General features: G+C 35.7%; 1 protein-coding gene across 1 annotated transcript in view; it reads left to right on the top strand.

Annotated features, from left to right (window-relative positions):
- Positions 1 to 23,280, top strand: part of LOC115216329 (WSC domain-containing protein ARB_07867-like) — a 180,296-nt gene that overhangs the window by 109,205 nt on the left and 47,811 nt on the right. The window contains exons 2-4 of the mRNA XM_029785551.2: positions 1,518 to 1,644; positions 16,900 to 16,995; positions 19,601 to 19,791. Of these exons, the coding sequence (XP_029641411.1) occupies positions 1,518 to 1,644; positions 16,900 to 16,995; positions 19,601 to 19,791 (414 nt within the window). The remainder of the gene's footprint in view (positions 1 to 1,517; positions 1,645 to 16,899; positions 16,996 to 19,600; positions 19,792 to 23,280) is intronic.

The raw sequence follows: 23,280 nt of genomic DNA, 5'->3' as shown, positions 1-23,280 counted from the left end.
TGTGTGGTAAGTAGCTTGCTTACCAACCACATGGCTCCAGGTTCAATCCCACTTTGTGGCATCTTGGGCAAGTGTCTTCTACTCTAGCTTTGGGCTAGCCAAAGCCTTGTGAGTGGATTTGATAGACAGAAACTGTGAAGAAGTCCATTATATGTATGTATATATATATATATACATACACACACATATATGTGTGTGTATTTGTGTGTCTGTGTTTGTCCCTCATCATTGCTTGACAACTGATGTTAGTGAGTTTAAAAAATTTTTGTCAGTAATATTTTATTGTGGACTTGTCATTTAGTCCCAAGTTATCTTTTATTGAGCCAATCTATGATCAAAGGCGTTCCAGTTGTGACCACCCTATCTCACGCCATCTTATGTCTTTACTTTTTTACAATAAGCTGTGATACAAAAGAGATTTGGCTGCTATTTCAAACAAGCTGAGTGCCTGCATAAAGGTTTCCATGTTTGACTTGTGTGTGTGTTTTCTTAGTAACAGGATAAAGCAATGAACAAAAGAAAGTAAAATGGCTGCTGCAATGGAGTGAAAGTGAGAATCAGAGAGATTTCGATGACTGGGAGTGAGGGGAGGGGCTGGGGAGGTGAAAGAAATAGGGGGCAGTTGCATTTTGTAATTACTGAAGCTTTTCATTGTAGTAGCAAAAATGGTCAGAGATTTATGGAATGAATGAGACATGAGAGAAAACAAAACAAACCAAAAACAAAAAAACAAAAAAAAACAACCAAAACCGTATAATGGGTGGGTGGAATTAGTGTCTATCATTTTTTAAGGTCAGTGATGTCATAACACCATTTTGATATTGTTGATATTGATAAAACCACAATAAATATATAATAATTGACACTCTGTTGTCAATTGAAATATATATTAGTTTCATATCTCTCGTAATACGGGCAGAAGAAAGTTCTACCTCTTCCTCCTCCTCTTTAGGCCAACAATGGAATCATTTACTCAACTATTTCTTTAATTACACTTATCCACTGACAAAAACAGAGAGTGATAATAAATTTTATCAGATACAAAATAGGCTAAACAAGTGGATCCCCTCAATGGTTTATCAATAACTTTGGGTCTTTAAATTATTTATAAAACCCAGCTGCTCCTAGCTCAAGAAATTGTAAATTTGACCAATCTCAATATTTAATGGAAATTTTCTCTTCAGGTTCTCTTGTTTTATGAAATGATTTTAGCTCTTAGTTTTGATATTCCCTCGAGAATCATCTTCAGTGGATAACACACCGTTTATATTTTTGATTAAAGTTCTGTTCTATATTGCAATCAGGAAATTGATGCTGATTATGGCGCCACTTAAATAGAAATGTCAGAGATTCATATGATCTTTTCTTTACAGGCTTCACTTCTCCCATCACCACAATGTTTTGGGACCTCAGAGAATGAAACACAAATTGTTGTAACATTTCAACCTCATAATTGTCATATATGTCACCTTGTTTGAAGATATCCTAAGACATGGTTGACCTTTTGTCTTTTCCAGCTATTGTCTCACCAAACAGCTGGTATCAAGGCTGTTATAGTGTAAAGGAGATCTCATCAAGTCTATCAGAATGGCTCTCAGGCAATTGGAATCTATTAGACTGCACTCAAAAATGTTTCCTGCAGGGGTAAGTTTAGAACTTTTTTTTTTTATCTCTGATTTAATAGTAATAACAGAGATTTTACAAGAAATACAGCATATATTTTAGAATGCTAACAATATGAAAATTCTAACAATATTAAAACACTAACAAGGTGGTGAGTTGACAGAATTGTTACCATGCTGGGCAAAATGCTTAGCAGTGTTTCATCTGTGTTTATGATCTGAGTTCAAATACCACTGTGGTCGACTTTACCTTTCATCCCTTTGGGGTTGATAAAATAAGTACCATTTCAGTACCGGGGTCGATGTTATTGATTTACCCTCCCTTGAACTTGTTGGCCTTGTGCCAAAATTTTAATCTAATATTAAAATACTTACAATATTAAAATACTAAAATTACAAATACTGACAATAAAATACTAATAATATTAAAATACTAACAATATTATGAATGTAAAAATAATGACCTCTTTGATGATAAATAAATTCATTTTTTCTAAATAGGAGATGCCACACAGTTTTTGATTTCAATAGCAAATCTTTCTATATTCTGAGCTTGTCCAATTCCTTTGCTACAGTATTATGATCACAAGAGATACTCATGTCAATCAATAAATAGACAAATCTTTTGCAACAATAACCAGTTTATTAGCTATGATAGTTCTGTCTGTAAGTACTGGAAAATCCCAAAGAATCATTACATTTCCTCCCTCAGTTACAGCTTCAGGGTGATGCTTGTACTACCTGTTAACAGTTACTTGATTTTGAAATGCCAACATATTTATCAGTATTGGTGAACTCTGTCCTGTCTTGATTTATACTTTACTGGTGCTAAAACTTTACATCCATTCCCCCCTCCTGCTGCTGCTGCTGCAATGAGTTGGCAGAATTGTTAGCACACCAGACAAAATGCTCAGTAGCATTTCATCTACCTTTACATTGAGTTCAAATTTTGCCAAGGTCGACTTTGCCATTCATCCTTTTGGGCTCAATAAAATAAGTACCATTTAAGCACTGCGGTCGTAGTCCCCTTCTCCCAAATTTAAGGCCCTGTGCCTATAGTAGAAAGGATTATTATAATTGAACTGTTGAGGAACAAACATCATTTCTCACATCAAGCAGACCAATTTGCACAGCTTACTTACAGCTTGTTTGCCAACATGCTTCCACACATTTATGGGAATACTGTCTTGTCCAAGTGCTTTACCATGGAAAAAGCTTTCTGATAGAAGTACTTATCTCTTCCTAGGAAGGATTTTCTGCTTGTTCTTCAATTATAGGCCACTGAAGGATTTCATTGATATCTTCAGGATTAGCAGTGGATTCTTGATTTAATACAGATTTAAAGTGTTTTGCCCATCTTTCCAGAATTTCATCTTTGCTACTTAAGAGTTTTGTTCCATCGTTAGAGAGAATAGGTTCTGTGCCGCTCTTTCTTGGACCAAATACACCCTTCACATTGTCGTACAGTGCCAGATCGACCTGCATGGCATAAAATGTGTCACGATGCTTCGAGACAGTCTGAGTTGAAGAAAAAGGACAATAAAAGAACTATGTCCCGCAACCAACAGACACACTCGCCCAATCCCAGGCAAAATCAAAATCATCAATGTCTCCATTGTGACTTCATAGCAAAATCCATTTCTGGACTCAAATTACATTCCTGAATCCATCACAAACAGATGCAGCTTCTTAGTGACTTTTGCTTTCTTACTATCTTTAAATCCTCTCCTTTAAACATTCATACGTCAAAACCAGCAGGAGCAATCATCATCATCATCACCATCATTATTGTTATTATTATTATTAGAGCAAATTAATGCAATGAGCTGGCAGAATCCTTAACACACTGGACAAAATGCTTTCTTTCAGCTCTACAATCTGAGTTCAAATTCTGCTGAGGTTGACTTTGCCTTTCATCCTTTTAAGGTTGATAAGATACAGAACCAGTTGAGCATTGAGGTTGATGTAATTAACTGGCCCCTCCTCCAAAATATCAGGACTAGTTCCTATAGTAGAAAGGATTATTATTATTGTTGTTGTTTTTATTATTATTATTATTATTATTATTATTTATTATTATTATTATTGTTGTTATTATTACTAGGTGGTGAACGGGCAGAATCGTTAGCATGCTGGGCAAAATGCTTTGTGACATTTCATTCATTTTTAAATTCTGAGTTCTTATTCCGCCAAGGTTGACTTTGCCTTTCATCCTTAAAGGGTAAAAGAGTACAGATCCACTTTGGTCATGAATGACCATGGGATTGCACCTAAACAGTTCCCCCCCCCCGCCCCAAGTCACAAGTGTGGGCATGATTGTTTATGGAAGGCCAGCAGTCACCCATGCAAACCGGCCTCCCCTCTCTGTGCCACCGATGTTATCCAAGGGAAAGGCAAAGGGGTCAATACCGCTTGGCACCAGTGACATTGCAAATCATTTCTACTGCTGAGTGAACTGGAGCAATGTGAAATAAAGTGCCTTGCTCAAGAACACAACATGTAGCCCGGTCTGGGAATCAAACTTGTAAGCTCATGATTGTAAGACCGACACTCTAACCACTGAGCTATGTGGCTTACGGAAGTCAATAAACCAAGTACCAGTTGAGTACTGGGGTTGATGTAATCAACTAGTCCCTTACCCTGAATTTGCTGGCCTTGTGCCAAAACTTGAAATTATTATTATTATTTTCATTAAGGTAATGAGCTGGCAGAATTGTTAGTGCACCAGGCAAAATGCTGAAAGGTATTTCGTCCATCTTTATGTTCTGAGTTCAATTTCTGCCGAGGTTGACTTTGCCTTTCATCTTTTTGGATTTGATAAATTAAATACCAGTGAAACACAGGGGACAACATGATCAACTAGGCCTTGTGCCTTCAGTAGAAATAATAATAATAATAATAATAATTATTATTATTATTATTATTATTATTATTATTATTATTATTATTATATTATTATTATTATTGAGTGAGAGAGAGAGCAGTGCATGCCATCCCATCAAAGTGACACTGGGGTAAAAATATAAGAAGCCCAGTATACCCACCATGACTATCCATCTGATAAGGGTACACCAGGTGCATGCATCTCAACCATATGTGCATGACATCGTGATCTGATATCAAGATAAACAGTGCATGACCTTGTGGCTGGGCCCAGTTAGAATTTTCTTCAGGTTGAGTAGCCCATCTCACACAAAAGTTCCCTGAATAAGGGTTGTTTTAGGATGTTGAACAAAATACCCATGTTTCCAAAGATGAATTCCTTTCAACACACAGCTATGATGATCCCCCACTACTTCTGCTCATGATCAGAGTTGTACATATTGTCAGCCACTTAGAGACATGCCCAACTGGTTAAGGTCAAACAACTGACAAGCAAATCTGTGGTATTAAGCAGAATATTTGCTGTAGCCCATCTTTTATACTAAGACAAAACTATGTACATGATAACACTTCCAATCAGTTAAGATCAGAAGTTGACTCCAAGTCTCACCCAGAGACTTCAAGAGACAACAAGTTAGAAGTTCAAGTTGGTATTATGACTAGGGTGCTATTTTTTTGGTTTTGCACAGAGTATTATTCTAGAGAATGTCTGTCAAAACATAAGTCAGTTAAAAGTTTGTTTGAAAAGCAATTTGATTATAAAGTGATAATCTGAAGTTGAGATAACAATAAAAAGTGTTTGCTGTTATGTACATTTAAAAATATTTTAACACTTTACAGATTAAAATGTTTTGGGGATTACATCAATGATATTTTGCGTAGGATACGAGCAGTTTCCATGAGCACTATTTTTTGAATTTCTTCCATTTTTGGATTTCCTGGTATTTGAGCTAAGTAGCAATCGGCCCCTTTTGCTATCATTCCTAGGGCACCTATGACAATAAGTATTGTTTTAGTCTGGAGGTACCACATTTTGTCAATTTCTATTTCAAGATCTTTATCCTTGCTCAGTTTTTGGTAAGTCTTGACAGATACATTTATGTTGATTGGGACAGTCATATTGATGAGGAGGCATGATTTTTATCTGAAATCCTTCAATATAACGTCTCGCATATTTGCATCTATCTTTCTGTCAGTTTGAACGGTGAAGTTCCAAAGGAGTGAGATGTGATCATTTTCAAGCACTGGCAGTGGTTTGTGTTCCCACTGGTTTTTATCATGGTCCAAGTCATTGCAAATTACCCAGTGAATATACTGTGCTTCTCTATCATGCCTGCTAAGATACTCTGTAGGTGCAAGAAGACTGCATATGGAAACAACATGATTGATGGTTTCATTTTGTTGTTTACATATACAACATGTTGGTCTGCTGCCGTTCTTTAATATATTGGCCTGGTAGTTCCTTGTAGATAGGCATTGATCTTGGGCTGCTATGATAAACCCTTCTGTTTTTGATTTTAAGCCATTGATGGGTAAGGGCTTTGTCAATATCAGCATTATTAGCTCTCTTTGGGTATTTGCCATTGAGAGGTTTTTCTTGCCATTTATCAGTAAGAATATCTAAGGCAGCAGTTTTAGCAAGGGCTTTCATATGTTTAGCTTTTTCTATGCTTGTTCTAGTACATCTAATTCTGGGATTTGTGTATTTGGAATTCACTTAGATATTTCTTTTCCTGTTTTTTTACTGAGTGTGCTGTTTTCTTGTTTTCATGTTTAAAAACAAGTTTTAGCATCCAGTCATTCAGGGTTTTTCAGGTAAGTGCTTCGGTCAATTGTGGCAGTCTTCATTGTTAATTCCAGTTGTAAAAGTCCAAAACCACCCTCTTTTCTTGGTCGGTAAAGTAGTTCTGTATCTGCCTTAGAGAGGTGCATTCCATTCATTTCCCACAATTTTCGTATTTTTCTGTCAAGATTACAGATTTCAGTAATTGACCAGTTAATAAAATTGAAACTGTAAATCACTTTCAAATTCCCTTAGGTATTTGTAGCTCTTCGTTGGGTTCTAACTCCCTTATGACATTCTATTGATCAAGATTAACGTTGGATGTTTCTATCATTTTATTATTATTATTGTTATTAGTATTATTATATTATTATTATTATTATTATTATTATTATTATTATTATTATTATTATTATTACTATTGTTATTATTATTATTATTAAAGCAGTGAGCTGGCAGAAGCATTAGTATCCCGGTTAAAATGATTAGAACCATTTCTTCTGAATTCAAATGTTGCTGAGGTCAACTTTACTTTCCGTCCCTCTTAGGGATTGACAAAATAAGTACCAGTTGAACACTGGGTCAAAGCAATTGACTAGTCCCTCCACCAAAATTTCAGGCCTTGTGCCTTATTGTAGAAGAAATATAATTATCATTATTTTAACCAAAATTCCTGTTTGTGTTCACTGCTGTTTTAGTGTTGTCATTCCAACAATTTCGGTTACTTTACCGTGTTATTCTCCTACATTTTACTGTGGCATAGCTTTTATTATTTTGGTTAGTATCAGGTACCTTATGACAAGATAGTTTAGGTATCCATGAGGTTGGTATGGAGCTTTATCATCTTGTTTTTGAAGATTTTTTGGTAATGTCAGGTTTGGTGATACCAATGCAGGAATGATCCTCTTATTCTATTTCTTATGCCTCGATGGTAAACAACCTCTGGGTTCAGCATTTAGTCACTCACAGATGGATGCTGGTAATGTCTCTGTCAGGTTTATTAATCGATTGTGGATATTTACTTCAAGTGATTTACCCATTCATGCTATTATTTTGACATAATAATTTTCATATCTTTTTTTTTTTTATTATTAAATTCCTCTGTCCTTTGTTGGTTCATTCTGTGCTGCAGTACTTTCCCCAGCATTAGCTCAATTCAGAAGTTTGATATTTCTTTGTAAAGAATAACCACTTTTTTATTTTCCCATGATTATATACAATATGCATCGGCCTTTTGCTTTCTGGGAAATATTCTTGCAGCTGAGTTGTGGTTTTGTCATTGGAGTCCTACCTGTTTGATTTAATAATTCCATGTGTAAAGCCAGTTGGCATCTTTGGCTAGTCTTCTCTGTATACCACAGTGTCCTGGCATTGGTGTCCACTCTCAGCATCTCCCTCATATTTCAGTTCATGATGTGACAACAACAGCATCAACAACTACATTGCTATTGCCTTGTGATTTAGTGCTTCTCCTTTTACCTATTTATTTCATTCATAGCACTGATGTCACATGTCATCATCTTCATCATCATCATCCTCATCATCATTTAATGTCCGTTTTCCATGCTGGCATGGGTTGGACAATTTGGCAGGAGCTGGCAAGGCTGGTGAATTTCACTAGGCTCCATTTGTCTGTTTTGGCATGGTTTCTATGGCTGGATGCCCTTCCTAATGCCAACCACTACAGAGTGGACTGGGTGCTTTTTAGGGGTCACCAGCACAGGCACTTTTTACATGCTCTTTCTTAATTTCCTCTTTCATCATTCTATCTCCCAGGTATTTGTGTGTTTTTTAGGTCCCTTAATGTCCCTTAATGTCTTACTCCATGCTTTACAACTGACGTATTTTACTTCTCTTTTCCCTCCTTATCTTATACTAGCAGTATCGCCCGGCGTTGCTCGGGTTTGTAAGGGAAATAACTATATAAGCATTTTTAGAGAGTTATAGCCAAAAAATAGCAAAAAATGCATTAAAAATGGAAAAAATATGATGGTAAATTTTTTTAAAAATCGTTGACTCATCGTAGACATTTTTAGAGAGTTACTTCCCTTATATAATAGCGAAAAAATGCATTAAAATGGAAAAAAAACGATGGTAAATTTTTTTTAAAATCGTAGACTCATGTAGACGCTTTCTTAGCCATTTCTGTTTTGGTGTCTTCAAGCCATGAAGTCGTTGTTCTAAAAGAACGCTGGTCTCCTTGACAACGCATTACGACGTTGATTTCCTTACACTCCCTTCCCCACAGGTGCAGGTGTGAGCGTGGACGCCAACTCCGCCGCCATCGACACACGAAAAATTATGCATTAAAATGGAATAAAAAATGATGTTAAATTATTTTTAAAATCGTAGACTCATCGTAGACGCGCGCTAATACTCAGACGGGCTCGATATGAATCACGACTATAAGCTACCCGAATTTGGTTAAACTGCACCGCAAAATGTGGGAGTAGTTAGGAATCTAAATCGAAGGGGACAGACACTCACACAACTACAGTTTTATATATATAGACATACATAGCGCAGTAGTGGTGAGATGTGACAGCAAAGAAAAGCATACATTCACTCTCTGCATGCAATTAGACTCGGAAAGTTCGTGAGGAACCCATTGACCCAATTTGCTGACTTTTCCGATAGCACACAGGTCTCAATGAATGGTTGAATGACCAAATCCAAGCTTCTCTGCTAGTTCCTCAACAGTTACGATGAGATTTTGTTCCACCAGGGTTTTCAGGATGTCCTTGTCGAGTTCTACAGATCTTTCAGGATGAGACTCGTCTTCTAGGCTGTAGTTTATGGCTCGGAATTTCTGGAACCACCATTGACACTGCCTTACGCTTATTGTCCAATCCCCATATACTGCATTAATATTTCTTGTACTTTCCGTTGCGTTGTTGTCTTTATTGAACTCATAAAGCAAAATATGCCAAATATGCTCCTTTGTTACTTCCAATATAGCTTTGAAAAAAATAGCTGTTAAAATCGAAATGCACTCTTCAAAACTTGCACTATGAATAAGGACAAGATAAAATTACTACCTGCTTTTATAGCAATTTAATATAAGTAGTTTATCCCATTCCCCTCTGACTTTTAGTTCAAGCTGTTGAAAAAACCGCATTATTATATATATATACATACATACGTACATACATATACACACACACTCTCTCTCTCACACACATGCACACATTTATATTCTGTTATTCTTTTATATGTTTCAGCCTTGAGGTTGTGGCCATGCTGGATCATGTGTGTGTGTGTGTGTGTCTATCTGTCTGTCTGTCTGTATGTATATATGTATATGTATGTGTGTGAACAATAATATTTTCAACAGATGTGTTGCAAATGTATCTGATTGTTCTCAAGCTTCAATACTGTGTGTGTGTATGTGTGTGTGTGTGTATGTATGTATGTATATGTATGTATATGTATGTATGTATGTGTGTATGTATGTATGTGTGTGTGTATGTATGTATGTGTGTGTGTATGTGTGTGTGTGTATGTATATATGTATGTATGTATGTATGTATGAGTGTATGTTTACTTTATTACTAACACAAGCCACTACGGTTATTTAATGTAAAGTCTTCCTCAAATCACTCTCTCTGGCTATTTACTCTCTTCCAAGAACATTTTCACTCACTCTTATGTGTTAGCTTCCCATACATTTTACTCATGTATCTATCAGCGTGATAGACAGAAACAAATATTACATCTAGTTTCACTTTATTCGTTGCACACTGTGTGTGTGCGTTTGCGTGTGGTGTAAACCAGACTAAGAAAAGCATTTGACACACACACCAGAATGTGAGTTTTCTGTAAATTTTGCTTAATTGGAGTTTAAATTTTAAAAACTGGACCTGGCATGATGCGATGCATTGTACTCTTAAAAATGCTAGGTAAATTGTAATTGAAGAAATCCTATATTGTAGATTTGTATAACTCCCAAAGGGAGGCAGATAAAATCTGCCTTTTATAATAAGAGATATGATGACTCTGGCACATTTTCTACCCCAAATTCTTTGTCTTTGCTGAGCATTTTAACTCTTTGGAATGCCTGGAATTAACAGCTTCAGGTCATTGCTAATGGTTCAGCTAGTCATACTCACACTCATTGCAGTCTGTTGTTTATTCTATCAATCTCTTTGTCAAACCACTAAGTTATTAGGCCTCGAGGGACAAAAATACAATTCTTTGTTGAGACCTGTATTCATATAAACACATCCACCCTCACACTCTCTCTACCACACACTCACTCTCTTTGTCACATGCACTCACACTCACACACACACAAACACACACACACATTCTCTTTCTCTCTATTATATACACACACTTTCTCTGTCTCTATATCACACACACACTTTTCTCTTTCTCTCTCTCTCTCTCTCTATCTATCACGTACACTCTCTCTCTCCTTCCTCTCTGTTTCTGTCACACACATACACACACACACTTTCTCTTAGTCTCTCCTTCACACACACACACACACACACACACACACACACACACATGTACACACACTCTCTCTCATACATATGCATACCATTTCACATCAAACCCTCCCCTTCCTACATTGTATCCCTTTTGTAATCCCACTTCCTTTACCCTCACGTTTTATTCCTGTCATTTGCTCTCCCTTCTATTTACTCTCCTGGGCCTGTTGCCTTTAATAAACAGATGTCAAAACATAGTGGGTCGGGTACCTGACAACCTCAGTAGTGTTGGTACCTTGATGAAATAGACCCACATTAGTCTGCGAAGAAGTAAGAAATGATCAAGGGGTCACTTCAGTGTGGCTGAGTATATAACAACCTACCTGTCCAGTGTTGTGGACATGATAGAAGGTGCTCAGTATATTCTGTAAAGTAGTCAATGTTAGGAAGGATGTCCGATTATAGCAACTGTTCGAAATAGAGACATGGCCCTTTATTTCAGAAGACAACAACTGCAAATAAGACTAGAATATGATGAACTGTCCAACCCCTATCTGTCTGGAAAGTTGATATAAAAATGCCGATGATGATGATAATGATGATGGTGATGGTGATAGGCTTCAACTCAGTTTCTGTTGATTAGATTTCACTCTCAGTATTTGGTTAATCCAAAACTTTGGTAGGAGATACTTTTCCAAGGTGCCATACCGTAGTATTGAACCCAGAACCATGTGGTTGTGAGATAAAGTATGGAACCACATAACTAATGCCTATTCATTTATATTTCTAATTTTCATCTTTGTTTCACTTTATGGATACATTTTTGTTTATCTCTGCATCTTTTGTTTTTAATCTTAAAACATTTCTTCAGGTTTTATTAAGTGTGCCATTTTCATTTCTATTTGTTCAAGATTTCCTTTCCTTGTGGCCATACTGGAGCACTGCCTTGAGAAATTTTAGTCAAACTAATTTACCCCTGAACTTGTCTTCTTTTTAAGACTGGTACTTATTCAATCGGTCTCTGTTGCTGAACTGCTAGATTAGGGATATCTAACCTTTTGCACATTGCATTTTCTCTAGAATTGTTTCCCCTTCCACTGTCCTATTACTACAGGGGAGAAAGCTCATATGGTGACATAATGCACCTACAGTGTGCTAAAGGTTATTAAATGCACAAACACTGGTTGTCAAGTGGTGGTCAACACAAACACACACACACACACATACGACAGGCCTCTTTCACCTGGCTTTCGGTGGCCTGAGGCTGTAGTAGAAGACACTTGCTCAAGGTGCCATGTAGGGATATTGAACTTGGAATCATGTAGTTGGGCAGCAAACTTCTTACCACACGACCATGTATATTAGTAAGTTTTGCAAGTATTATTTCCATTACATAATTGGTATTTTACTGCTGCTGTGTTCTGAATATCTTCTTTTAGGGATAATAATTCTGCTTTTGAGTATCTGTTTCTTTTTTTTTCTCTGATATCTCCTTACATTTGAAAGAGTATAATTGGCGTTCTCAGCTTGACATTTGGATGATTGTTTCTCCAAATTCTATAAGGTATAATTTGTATTACATTCTACTGTGGGAAATATCTGGATGCTACACAAAACCCTAAGAACTTCCTGGGGTTTAATCCTTGTCCATTTCTCTTCTTTCTAAGCTTCTTGGTATTTTCTATCATAAGTGAGTTGCTTTGACATTTCACCTCTACAAGTTCTTCAGTTTCTTATTGCGATTGTGATCCTTTAACCCTAGATTAACCCTAACCAAAAATCTTCCAGCTTTATCTCCCAGCTTCCTCTCACATTTGGGGCTTTACAACTAAACCCATGTATTCTACCTCTGTTTTTTGAGACACTAAGTTGTAATTTGAGGGAAATTCGACTGAATTAAAATTCCCATATTGGTTTATTCCTAAAGGGTAATTTAACATAGTCTTAGCATGTTTTTATAAATATCTTTTTGTTGCAAATAAACCCTCACTTGGTGACTTATTTAACATTTTGTGTATTTGTTGGTGGTGTACATATGTGTATGTTTGGCTTACAGCGTCAATATTGTCACCATTCTTTCTTCCACTTGAAACAAGTCATGTGACCCTAACCCTAACCCTAACCCTTTTATTGCTGCTATGATTCTGGATGATTTTCTCAAGATTTTTGTTTCTATGTGGAGTCCTACATTGTTTAGCTTCAGTGTGTTGTAGTTGTTTCACTGAAACTAAATTTCCTGTTTGATGCACCAGACACTTCATCTGGATTTATCATTATCTTGCAATTTGTATATTTTTTCTCTCTTCTTTTTTATGCCATACCAGATTATTATGATTTATCTCAGGTAGTCCATTATATAGCAATATGCAATTATGTGTATCTGTATTGTGAGTGAGAGGTAGAAGTGATAATTTGCATACTTTAGCCTAGTTATGTTATTTTTCTCTTGCAAACATAATTCTCTTAAGTCTGTCAGCATTCCCCAAGAAAACTATTTTCTGTAGTTCTTGAATTGAAAAATTTTCTGATTTTCTAACTTTAGCACCATTCCTTGATCATGCATAACTATGGTGATACTGCTGCATCCATCTCCTATGTTTTTGAAAGTATTTGTCTCTAAATCTTTGTACTTCAATTGTTTTTCTGTCTCTCTGATATTTTGGGATGTGAGGATATCAATCTGAAAAGATCTTTTGATTTTATGATTTTTTACGACTATGCTGCCAAGTCTATTGACTAAGATTGTTGTTTTCCAAGTCAGTCTTGATTGAGTGGACGTATGATTAAAGATATCTCATCCACACCTATCCTATCTCTTATTCAGGCTAAGTCTATCTATCCCCAGCTGTATGGATGTACCTATTCATAAACTCTACCTTTTCACTAAATTTCCTCCATAATTCTCTGCCGTTTACATTTCAGACTATTAGATCAGTTCTGATTGAATATTCCACATATGACCAATCTGTCTGTGTGTCTTTCAGAGATTACATTGTTCAGCATATCTATTATTTGATAGGGTTTCATTTGAAGGAGACTTGGCTGCCATTTTTAGCAGTTCATGTGACAATTAGTTGGTTGTCATAATAAAACTCAGAGTTTCAGATACCGGGGTTGAAGTCTGCTCAGCATCTCATCTTTTTTTACTTCTTGTGGGGTCCAAAAACGTAGCAAATTACTTTCACCATGCCTATTGGAGTAATTTCCCTTTATTCAACGTTTTTTTTTTCATAGCGTTTTGTCTTAATATCTGATGAGATGCCAGAGCAGACTTCAACCCTGGTATCTGAAACTCTGAGTTTTATTATGACAACCAACTAATTGTCACATATTTTATATATATATATATATATATATATTTGTTGTTTTGTTTTCCTTCTATTGTTATCATCATCATCCTCACCTGTATTCTTGATCTAAATAACACTGTTAAGTTCATCTGTACCTTTCATCCTCTCAAGATAGCACAAGTCAAATATTGGCTGAGATTTATCTGACAAATCCACTCCCATTGTGTTTCTGGTCTTAAGCCTGTCTTAGAAACCATTATTATTTCTATTATTTTTCTTTTTTTCTTTCTTTAGGCATTGAGCTGATAAAATTAATTGTTAACATGCCAGACAAAATGCCTGGTGGTATTTCATCTGTCTTTGTGTTCTGAGTTCAAATTCTGATGAGTTTTACCTTGCCTTTCATAATTTCAGAGTTGATGAAATAAATACCAGTCATGTACTGGAGTCAATGTACTTGGCTAGCGACCACCCTGAATGTGCTGGCCTTGTGTCAAAATTTGAAATCATTATTCTCTTGTTTCTTGCCTTCTTTGCAAGATGTCTTTATTTAGGCTCTGGTGTTTGGATTACATTTTGATATTTTGCAAAAAACTGTATTCTGGTGTCTTGTTGTGTGGAATTATTACTCAAGGAGACGAAGGTTGTCATTTATAACTTTTTACTGTAAAAATGACATTTTGTAAAAATATCTTCTTTTTTAGCTGACATTCAATACAAAATGTTGACCAGACATGCACTCTCTCAGCAAACAAAAACATTTGCACAAACAACATAAAAAACCCCCCCAAAAGATAGCATCACTGAATTTTAATCAAATAAATTGACCCCAGAACTTTTTTTTTTTTTTTTGAAGGCTGGTACTTATTCTATTAGTCTGTCTTGCCAAACCATTAAGTTACAGGGACATAAATAAACCAACATTGGTCATCAAGTGTTGGTGAGGGTCAAAAACACACACTTACACATACATGCCATCACTCTATTGTTGTGATGAGAGGGAGATAATGATTATGGGAATACAAAGAGGAAAATGAGAAGGGGACTCCAAAAAGAAGAGGGAACCCAAATGGGAAAGAGCAAAAAGCGACAAGGAAGATGGTCATGGTCAGAACGACAAACAAAAAGAGGATTAAAATTTCTTGGCCTTTGAACCAGGCAGGATCAGCCCATGTTTGTGGTGCAAGAAATATTACAGAAATCTGTTGAGGACTGGGAAGCAACTGGGTTTGGAATGTAGGGGACACTCAAAAGACAGGATGTTGGTAAAAATAATAGACAGATACTACAGTAGAGAAAAACAGGTGAATGGTAAGAACCTGGATTGTTTGTAATTACAACAGAGTCAGGAAATGTGTTACAGGTACTTTTTAAGAGACGGGAGATGCTGGATAAGCAATAACAGACAATGACTTGATGCGTTCTGACTTGATCTAACCAATTGTTTCTCACTCAGAATGGGTTTCTGTTTTAGCCTGCATTCTAAATTACATCTTATTTTAATTAATTTATCTTGTTTTATCTTTTTAATTTATTCCAATGTAATTATTTGCGTTTTTATAAATTATCAACTTGTCCTCACTTTAATTGTATAGTCTTTCATTGTTCCCTTGTCTTTATAGAAATGGCCCCACCCTCCACCCACACTTGTCAGTTCCCGCTTCAGCTTAACATCGTCTTTTATTGAATCCCTTCAAGATCTTGTGTCCAGTTATAAAGAGATTGCTGCAGCCACTGCGACAGCAGTGACACATGAGAAAAAAATATATTTCAATATTTGTTTTGACTCATGTTCTGAGTTCAAATCCTGCCATCTTCAACTTTGCTTTACATTGCTATGGGATCATTAAAATAAAATATCACTTAACAGAGTGTGCTGGGTGCTCTTTATGTGTCACCGGTGACTTTACACAGTGCCAGCATGGGTGCATGGGTACTTTTGATGTGGCACCTGAAAAAACAATCCTCTATGGATGGAAGATAGTGATTTTACTTAGCTTGGCATATCTTTTCAGAAACAGCAAATCGCCACATCTCCCAATCCCTTGTCATTTCCTGAGTGAGATCCAGCCTCTGAAGATCCAGCCCACCACTTTATCCCACGTCTTCCTGGGTCTAGCCTTTTCCCAGATACCCTCTGCAATTAGAGCTGTCTTCATCCATATGCATCACAGGACCCAACCAGCACAGTCTTCTCTCTTGCACACAACATCTGATACCTCTTATACCCAGTTTTCTTCTTAAATCATTTACACTTGCTCATGCATGCACACTGACATTACCCATCCAGCAGAGCATTCTGGCTTCATGTGCATAGATAGATGTTTGTATGGTGAAGAACAAAATGCGAAAAAACAAAAGCATAAGTTCACAACTAATGATGCTTGAAAGAGAAGTTGATGGCACCAACATACTGGACATTATATTTCTCTTGAAAAGAAAAGAAAAAAAAAACGGGAGAAAAAAAAAGAAGAAAAACCCTAATATATAATATCATTGTCACCATTATCATTTTTACATCTGCTTTACATGCTGGCATGGGTTGGATGGTTAAACAGGATTCAGTGGATTGGACACACACATACAGAGTCTCTCACCCCCTCTCTCTCTCTCTCTCTATATATATATATATATATATATATATGTAGAGAGAGATAACATCTATCTTGTTTGCCTGTCTACCTCTGCGTTGTTTTGCAATTCTTCCTTGGTTATCAAACAAGTGCTACTTAAGTTAAAGAATTTACATGTGACTGTTTGTTTAAGAGCTGACATGTTATTAAAGACTATTTCTTTATTTTATGAAACCTTAAATATGATGCCATTTATTATATGCCTAATTATATTGCAGTTTATTTTTATTTTTCAAAATTTTTCATTTATAGATATACTCTCGCCGGAATGTCAAATTCCAGCAAATGTCTATGTACAAATTCTACCATCAATTTATCAGAAGAACAATTATCGGCTTGTGACGAAAGGTAAAGTGTCATGTTTTTTCTTAATATTTAAATTTTAAATCTGCTGCATCAATAATAAATGCCTTATACAAACAGATTCGACCTCCAAACACAGTCAGCCTCCAGACACACTCTACCTCTAAAAAGGATCAGCGTCCAAAGAGACTCAGCTTCCAAATAGGTTCAGCCTTCAAACACGCTCAGCCTCCAACCACACTCAGCTTCCAAATACACTCAACCTCCAAACAGGCTCAATCCCCAAACATACTCAGCCTCCAAACACACTCGGCCTCCAACTACACTCAACCTCCAAACACCCACAGCCTTCAAACATGCTCAGCCTCCAAACAGGCTCAGCCTCCAAATACACCCAGCCTCCAAACACATTCAACCTCCAAACACACTCAGCTTCCAAACACACTCAGCCTCCAAACAAATGGAGTTTAACTACATCCTTCACATTTAATTATCATGAGATAATTATTTTGAGTGTGTTATTGGAGCAGACTGAAATATGACGAGATGTGATTTGCTGGTGGCGGCGGCAGAGGAGGAGGAGGAGGAGGAGGAGGAGGATTGTTCAGTAATATTCAAAACTGCAATAAAAATATTTCTAAAATTTCATGTTTAATCTAATCTTGAGCATTAAAATCAATTTCTACTGAAAGCCTATCCACATCACGTCATCTTTGTTAAACCATTTTATTGTATTTAATTAAAATGTGGCCCCTTTACGTAATTGCAAAAAAAAAAAAAAGAATCTTTAGTTGAAATATCCTCTCCTAAAACAAGGCGAAGTATATTGAAGCTAATCGTCTTACCTCTTGTTGAACCAGCTAGAATTCTAAGCCATTTCTCTTTCCTGGGTTCCCAAATCAAAATATGTTCTGAATTACATCATAAAAATATCTAATTAGATTGTTAATTAGATGCAGATTAGATTAAAGCAACACTTGGTTGTTTGCAGTAATTTAATGGTGAACATATTTATTCTTGAACCAATGCAGGCATATATTATAAAAGGTTGGGGAGATTTAATTCAACAATAATAAGCTGCATCTTGAATTTAGCTCTATGTCAACTTTTAATTCCTTTCAGAATGGCTTTAACATCTGCCTTTGATAAAACTGTGTGTTTTGATGTTCCTTATTGTGCCGAAACTTAAAGTTTTGTTTTTAATAAATGTAAAGAAACCAGAGTAACATTAAATGTCAGTAACTGTCTTTTAGGCTGTTATTTGATCAACTTAGAATGTGGCTGTGATGTTTTAAAAGTGTTGTGCTTTTTGAAACGAAATACTAAATGTGGTGGTTGAATGGTAACTGTAGTTAACTAATGGCTATAAATGTCCAGAGTTCAAACCCCATGGATGTAACCAGTATTTTAACCAAGTTCTAAAATATTCAAATGGTACCACCATTATCCATCTAATTTCTGAAAAACACAAAATGAAATCTAATGTTTAATAATATTTGTATGGCACTATAGAAGAGGGGTGAACCAGTTGAATTTTCTCTGTGGCTATGAGGTGTGTATGTGCCCTATCACTTGTGAAAGGTCTTAACAGGGCAAAAAAAAAAAAACAATAATTAACTTGCTTCAATGAACCTAACCCCATAAATAGTGATCAAGAAATAGTGGCAGCAGTCATTAGCTACAAATTACTTCAAGACAAATAACAGGATTTCTTTGAAGAATAAAAAGAAAAAAATGGGCCAACTCATTGGACTGATGAAAGTATTTGAAAAAACTTGAGGGAATGTTGCTGAAATATATGGACTCAGAACAAGAAATAAAAGAAAGATGTAAAAAAAAAAAAAGGTGGAAGACTTGAGAACATCAACAAGGTCTCAAGTCATTTTCCTTAGAAATGTTTTTTTTTGGTATTGTAAAATTCTCTCAGAAAGAAGTGAAAGGAAAACATATTCACTATGTTGTCTGTAGGGTTAAGATTAGCCTTAGTTTTATTTGGTTTACTTAATGATAGTCTAAATGACAGCATGAATGAATAACTGGTTGTTAATGAACAGTTTGCCAATGTCTTTAAAACAAGCCAAATTGAATCCAGCAAGTTGTCAGTGGTTCTCTGTTGCCTGACAGGAATCCTATGCAAAAACGAATTGAAATGTATGGAAGTATAAAATCTAAGAGCAAAAGATATTTAGGGTATGGGAAATGGAACCCTAGATAACATCAGTTCTAATTGGAGGTCTTAGGAATCATGAACTAAGACTAATGAATCAATTGAAAAGTCTTTCAGCTTTCTAACAGAATACAAGTTTATTAGATCTGGTTTCTGGTATATAACTGAAAGTACTGAACATCACCTGAGATATGTTGTCTTCTGTTTCTCTAAAGTAACACTTAATATTAATCAAACTACAAATTCAATAATTATAATTATAATGGAAGACAGGTTTATTGAGAAAAGGTAGTAACATTTCCACCGACTTTATCAATGTTTGTTACTGCTGTCAGGAATCAAAGACAAAAATCTACCACCACCAGTTAATGATTCTAAATCTAATATCCTTACCTTCCCAAAAATAAAATAGATTTCTTCTCATCTTCACATACATCAAATATTCTTCATGAAGAAATTTTACATATTTTCTTTTCTTTACAGTTGTTCAGTTGGTCTTGACTTCAAGTGTGGAGGTTTTAGCCATGATCAAGCCTTTGTAAGCCTCTATGAGTCTTTAGGGCCATATATCACCAATTCCTCTTTGATTGTAGTTGCTGATCACATAGTCATCAACCGTCCGGTTACTTTAGACACTTTTGCTCAGTTGGGAAAAGTGTACAATTCCACAGATGGTATGTATTTTCATTATTTATGCATATTTTATTAACTCATTTTAACTTTTTATTACTTACCTAACAAACTGCTATTCAATTTTTCTGTCCTTTAAGATGGAAATAGAGATTTTTAAAACTTTCACAATAACAGTCCACATAAAAATTAGCAACCTGCATATGAAGAAAACAGTTCTGGATCAAGTATTATTCCTGAATTTAAACCAGTGTCATGATATCTGCATACATGCTAGAAATACATATACAGAAATCATTCGATAATTTATTTGAAGTTTTCACAACTGTTAATTGGAACTTATTTATTAAAGAGATTTAATTCTATTTTCACAATCAAATCTTAAAATCCAATCAAAAGTAAAAACAGGATACAAAGTAGAATAAGGCAACTGTTGGGGAATCTTAATGTTAAGATGTTGTGGCCATTAAGCATTAAATCTGATATGAAAAGAATTAATAAATGAATTTGCAGTAACTATAACCACAGGAAAATATAAAACTTCAGCAAAACTCATAATTTTAAAATATGTTGTTGTTGTTGTTGTCGTCGTCGTCCTCATCGCCGTCGTCGCCGCCATCACCATCACCATCATCACCACCACAACCGCCACCACCACCATCATCCTTGCCATCGTCATTGTTGTCACCACCACCACCACCACCACCATCATCATCATCATCATCTGTCATTAGTAACAAAATAAAACTAAAAAAGAAAACACGCAACTGTAAGTTCATAATGATTATCTTATATATATGTGTGTGTGTGTGTGATTGATATAAAAATCTATAGATAATGTCCATAAGGATGTCGTGGTGCTGTTTTTAAGACATTTCAAGAAGATGGAAGAGATGGATGGTTTGAAGATAAAGAAGAAGAAATAGACTAACATATTAAAATGGAAGGAACACAATTACACTATGTGTTGCAGAAGGATATAACTAAATATTGTTTACATTCAAACATGATTACTAAATGCAGATGTCAGTATTTGGTAAACAACTTTATTTCTTTGGTAGCAATTCTTTAATGCCTAAACCTTGTTATGTTTATCTCTATGAAAAAATATCTTTTGAAATTTTCTTATATTTAAATGTTGATTATGAAATTTATCCTGAGTCTGACTTGAAACTGCATTTGGCAGTGAGATCCTGGTTTGGGAATTCAAGGGTTTTGAGGAGTGTGGAACTACTTTTTAGGCACTATTGTTCCCAAGTCTGACCCAGAGTAATAATATCTGCCAGGCTCCTAGATTTGGGTTAATCATGCCCCTGGAAGAAGGTCACAAACAGTCACCCTAATGAACCCAAGGTAGTTGAGGCCTTTCAGCTCTTTAGCTGTTCAACTAAGAGAAGTTAACTTCATACAAATCCTGACAACTACTGGGCCCCTGGCACTTGTTACATCAAACCAATACAAGTTTGAAGGATGAGCAGGTGGGATTGGCTCTGCACAAACTATGCCCACTATAATGGTAAACCCCAGGTGCTTTGTTGGGTAATTTGTTGAACATTAAAAAAGGCTAAGGAAGTAAAGTCCTACAGAAAATCTGGAAGGAGGGACCCTAAGGTAGATGTGTACAGTTAGACTTAATTATCAGGCAACTTCTGCAGCTCCATGGATGCTACATATGTATTGATTTGTCATTCCTTCATGGCCTATCCATCAGTCAATTGGTAGTAAGTGTAGCTAGGGTTGAGCAATTGCTTCTGGAAACAGTTCACACATAGCTGAGGGGTTTAAGTTACTGTCTCTGGAATACTGTTGACAAATGATCAAGTAGGCCAGCCACTCTTGAAATCCTTTGATATTATTGCCAATTCAGTAATGTTTTGACTGTAAACATCTGCAATGTTTTACGGATATTTTAAATGAAAAGTGGGTTGAGATAGGAAGATGACTTCCTCTTACTGTCACAGTACAGATTCATAATCTAATGCAAGAGATAATGATGATGATGATGATGGACTGAGCTTGAATGTTAGTAATTAGACTGACCAGCATTCAGTAGAAAATCTTAGCATTTGTCTCATGAAAAGGTTGAGAATCTTTTAGCTGTAAACTTTGTGGGAATAGGGAAGTTGGAGAAGGTAATTATTGAAAGTGATCTTTTTCAGTACCTGTAGAGATGTAAGGTACAGGTACCCAACAGACTAATTGCTAGTTTCACATGTCACGAGTTTGTATTTATTGCAGTTGTTTCATGATTCTGGGCAACAGAACACATTGTTTTGGAGGTTCTAGTTCAACTTAGTCTCAGATATTTTGGTAGTCCATTTGAAGATCTATCCCTCCAAAGAGTTGCCCAACGTGGGAGCCTGTATGTGTTTACTTGATCTTCATGAAATAGCACCTAAGTCTCCTCCAAATTACACTCTACCATCTTAAAAACAAGTCAGTATTGGATAATGTAGTCTTGTGAGAAGAGTGGCTTAAATTTAAAGAAATAGTCAATTTACATTTTCTTCTGGTATCATATCAGCTGATAATTTCTTTTAATCAGTTAAACGATATTGTCTGGAATTAACATCAAAATCTAAATCAAAATGGACAAGTTAAATAAACCTGACAAATTTAACCATGCAACAAACTCTTCCTTATGTGATGGACTGGCAGAATTGTTAGCAGGCTGGGTAAAATGCTCAATGATGTTTCATCTGTCTTTGCATTCTGAGTTCAAATTCTACCAAGGTCAACTTTGCTTTTCATCCTTTCAGGGTCTACAAAATAAGTACTAGTTGTGCACTGGGGTCAATGTAATCAACTTATCTACTTCTCCAGACTTGCTGGTCTTGTGCCAAAATTTGAAACCGATATCATAAGAAATTTCAAGTTCTGGATTAAAAGAGTCCACTTTTAACTATTTGACCTGACTTTAATTGTGAAAAATATAGACCTTAAAATAAGAGCAAATAAGAGCTTTTGTTGCTGCATATAGAGTCTAATATAGGAAATATTATATGAGTTTGTACAACTTTTAATAATTTTTTAAAATGGCAAAAAGAAGTTTATACTAAAACACCCAATGAAATGTATTCCAGACATCTTTTCTTTGCATGATTCCAAAATCTTGATGCAAACATCATACGGTTTTTAAAATCTTTAACAACCAAAGAAAATAAATCCTTAAAGTGGTTCTTTTTAGGGGTGCAACCATTATAAAGGCCAAACCATTAGAGAATCAAACTGTAACACTGGATAGTACTGTTCAACAGGTTAAATCTTTGCAACAATCTCAATCTGTTGCAAAATTCTAACATGGTTTTGTTGCAAATGTGTAGTAAATATCAAAAGATGCAAAATATGTTTTTTCTGCAACATTTCCCCATCACAAAAGTGTAGCAAATCTGTACATAGAAGGTAGAAAGACAACAAAAACAAAAAGCAAACAAGGGAAATAACTCCAATAAGATTAGTTAAATTTCTGTGGACAAAATGAACGATAGAGGTTGGATTGGGTGTGATCTTTGGAGTTGATGGGCCAAAAGTAT

This window comes from Octopus sinensis, linkage group LG10, assembly GCF_006345805.1.
Source record: "Octopus sinensis linkage group LG10, ASM634580v1, whole genome shotgun sequence".
Classification (NCBI taxonomy): Eukaryota; Metazoa; Mollusca; class Cephalopoda; order Octopoda; family Octopodidae; genus Octopus; species Octopus sinensis.
This window is presented reverse-complemented; position numbering and strand designations above follow the sequence as displayed.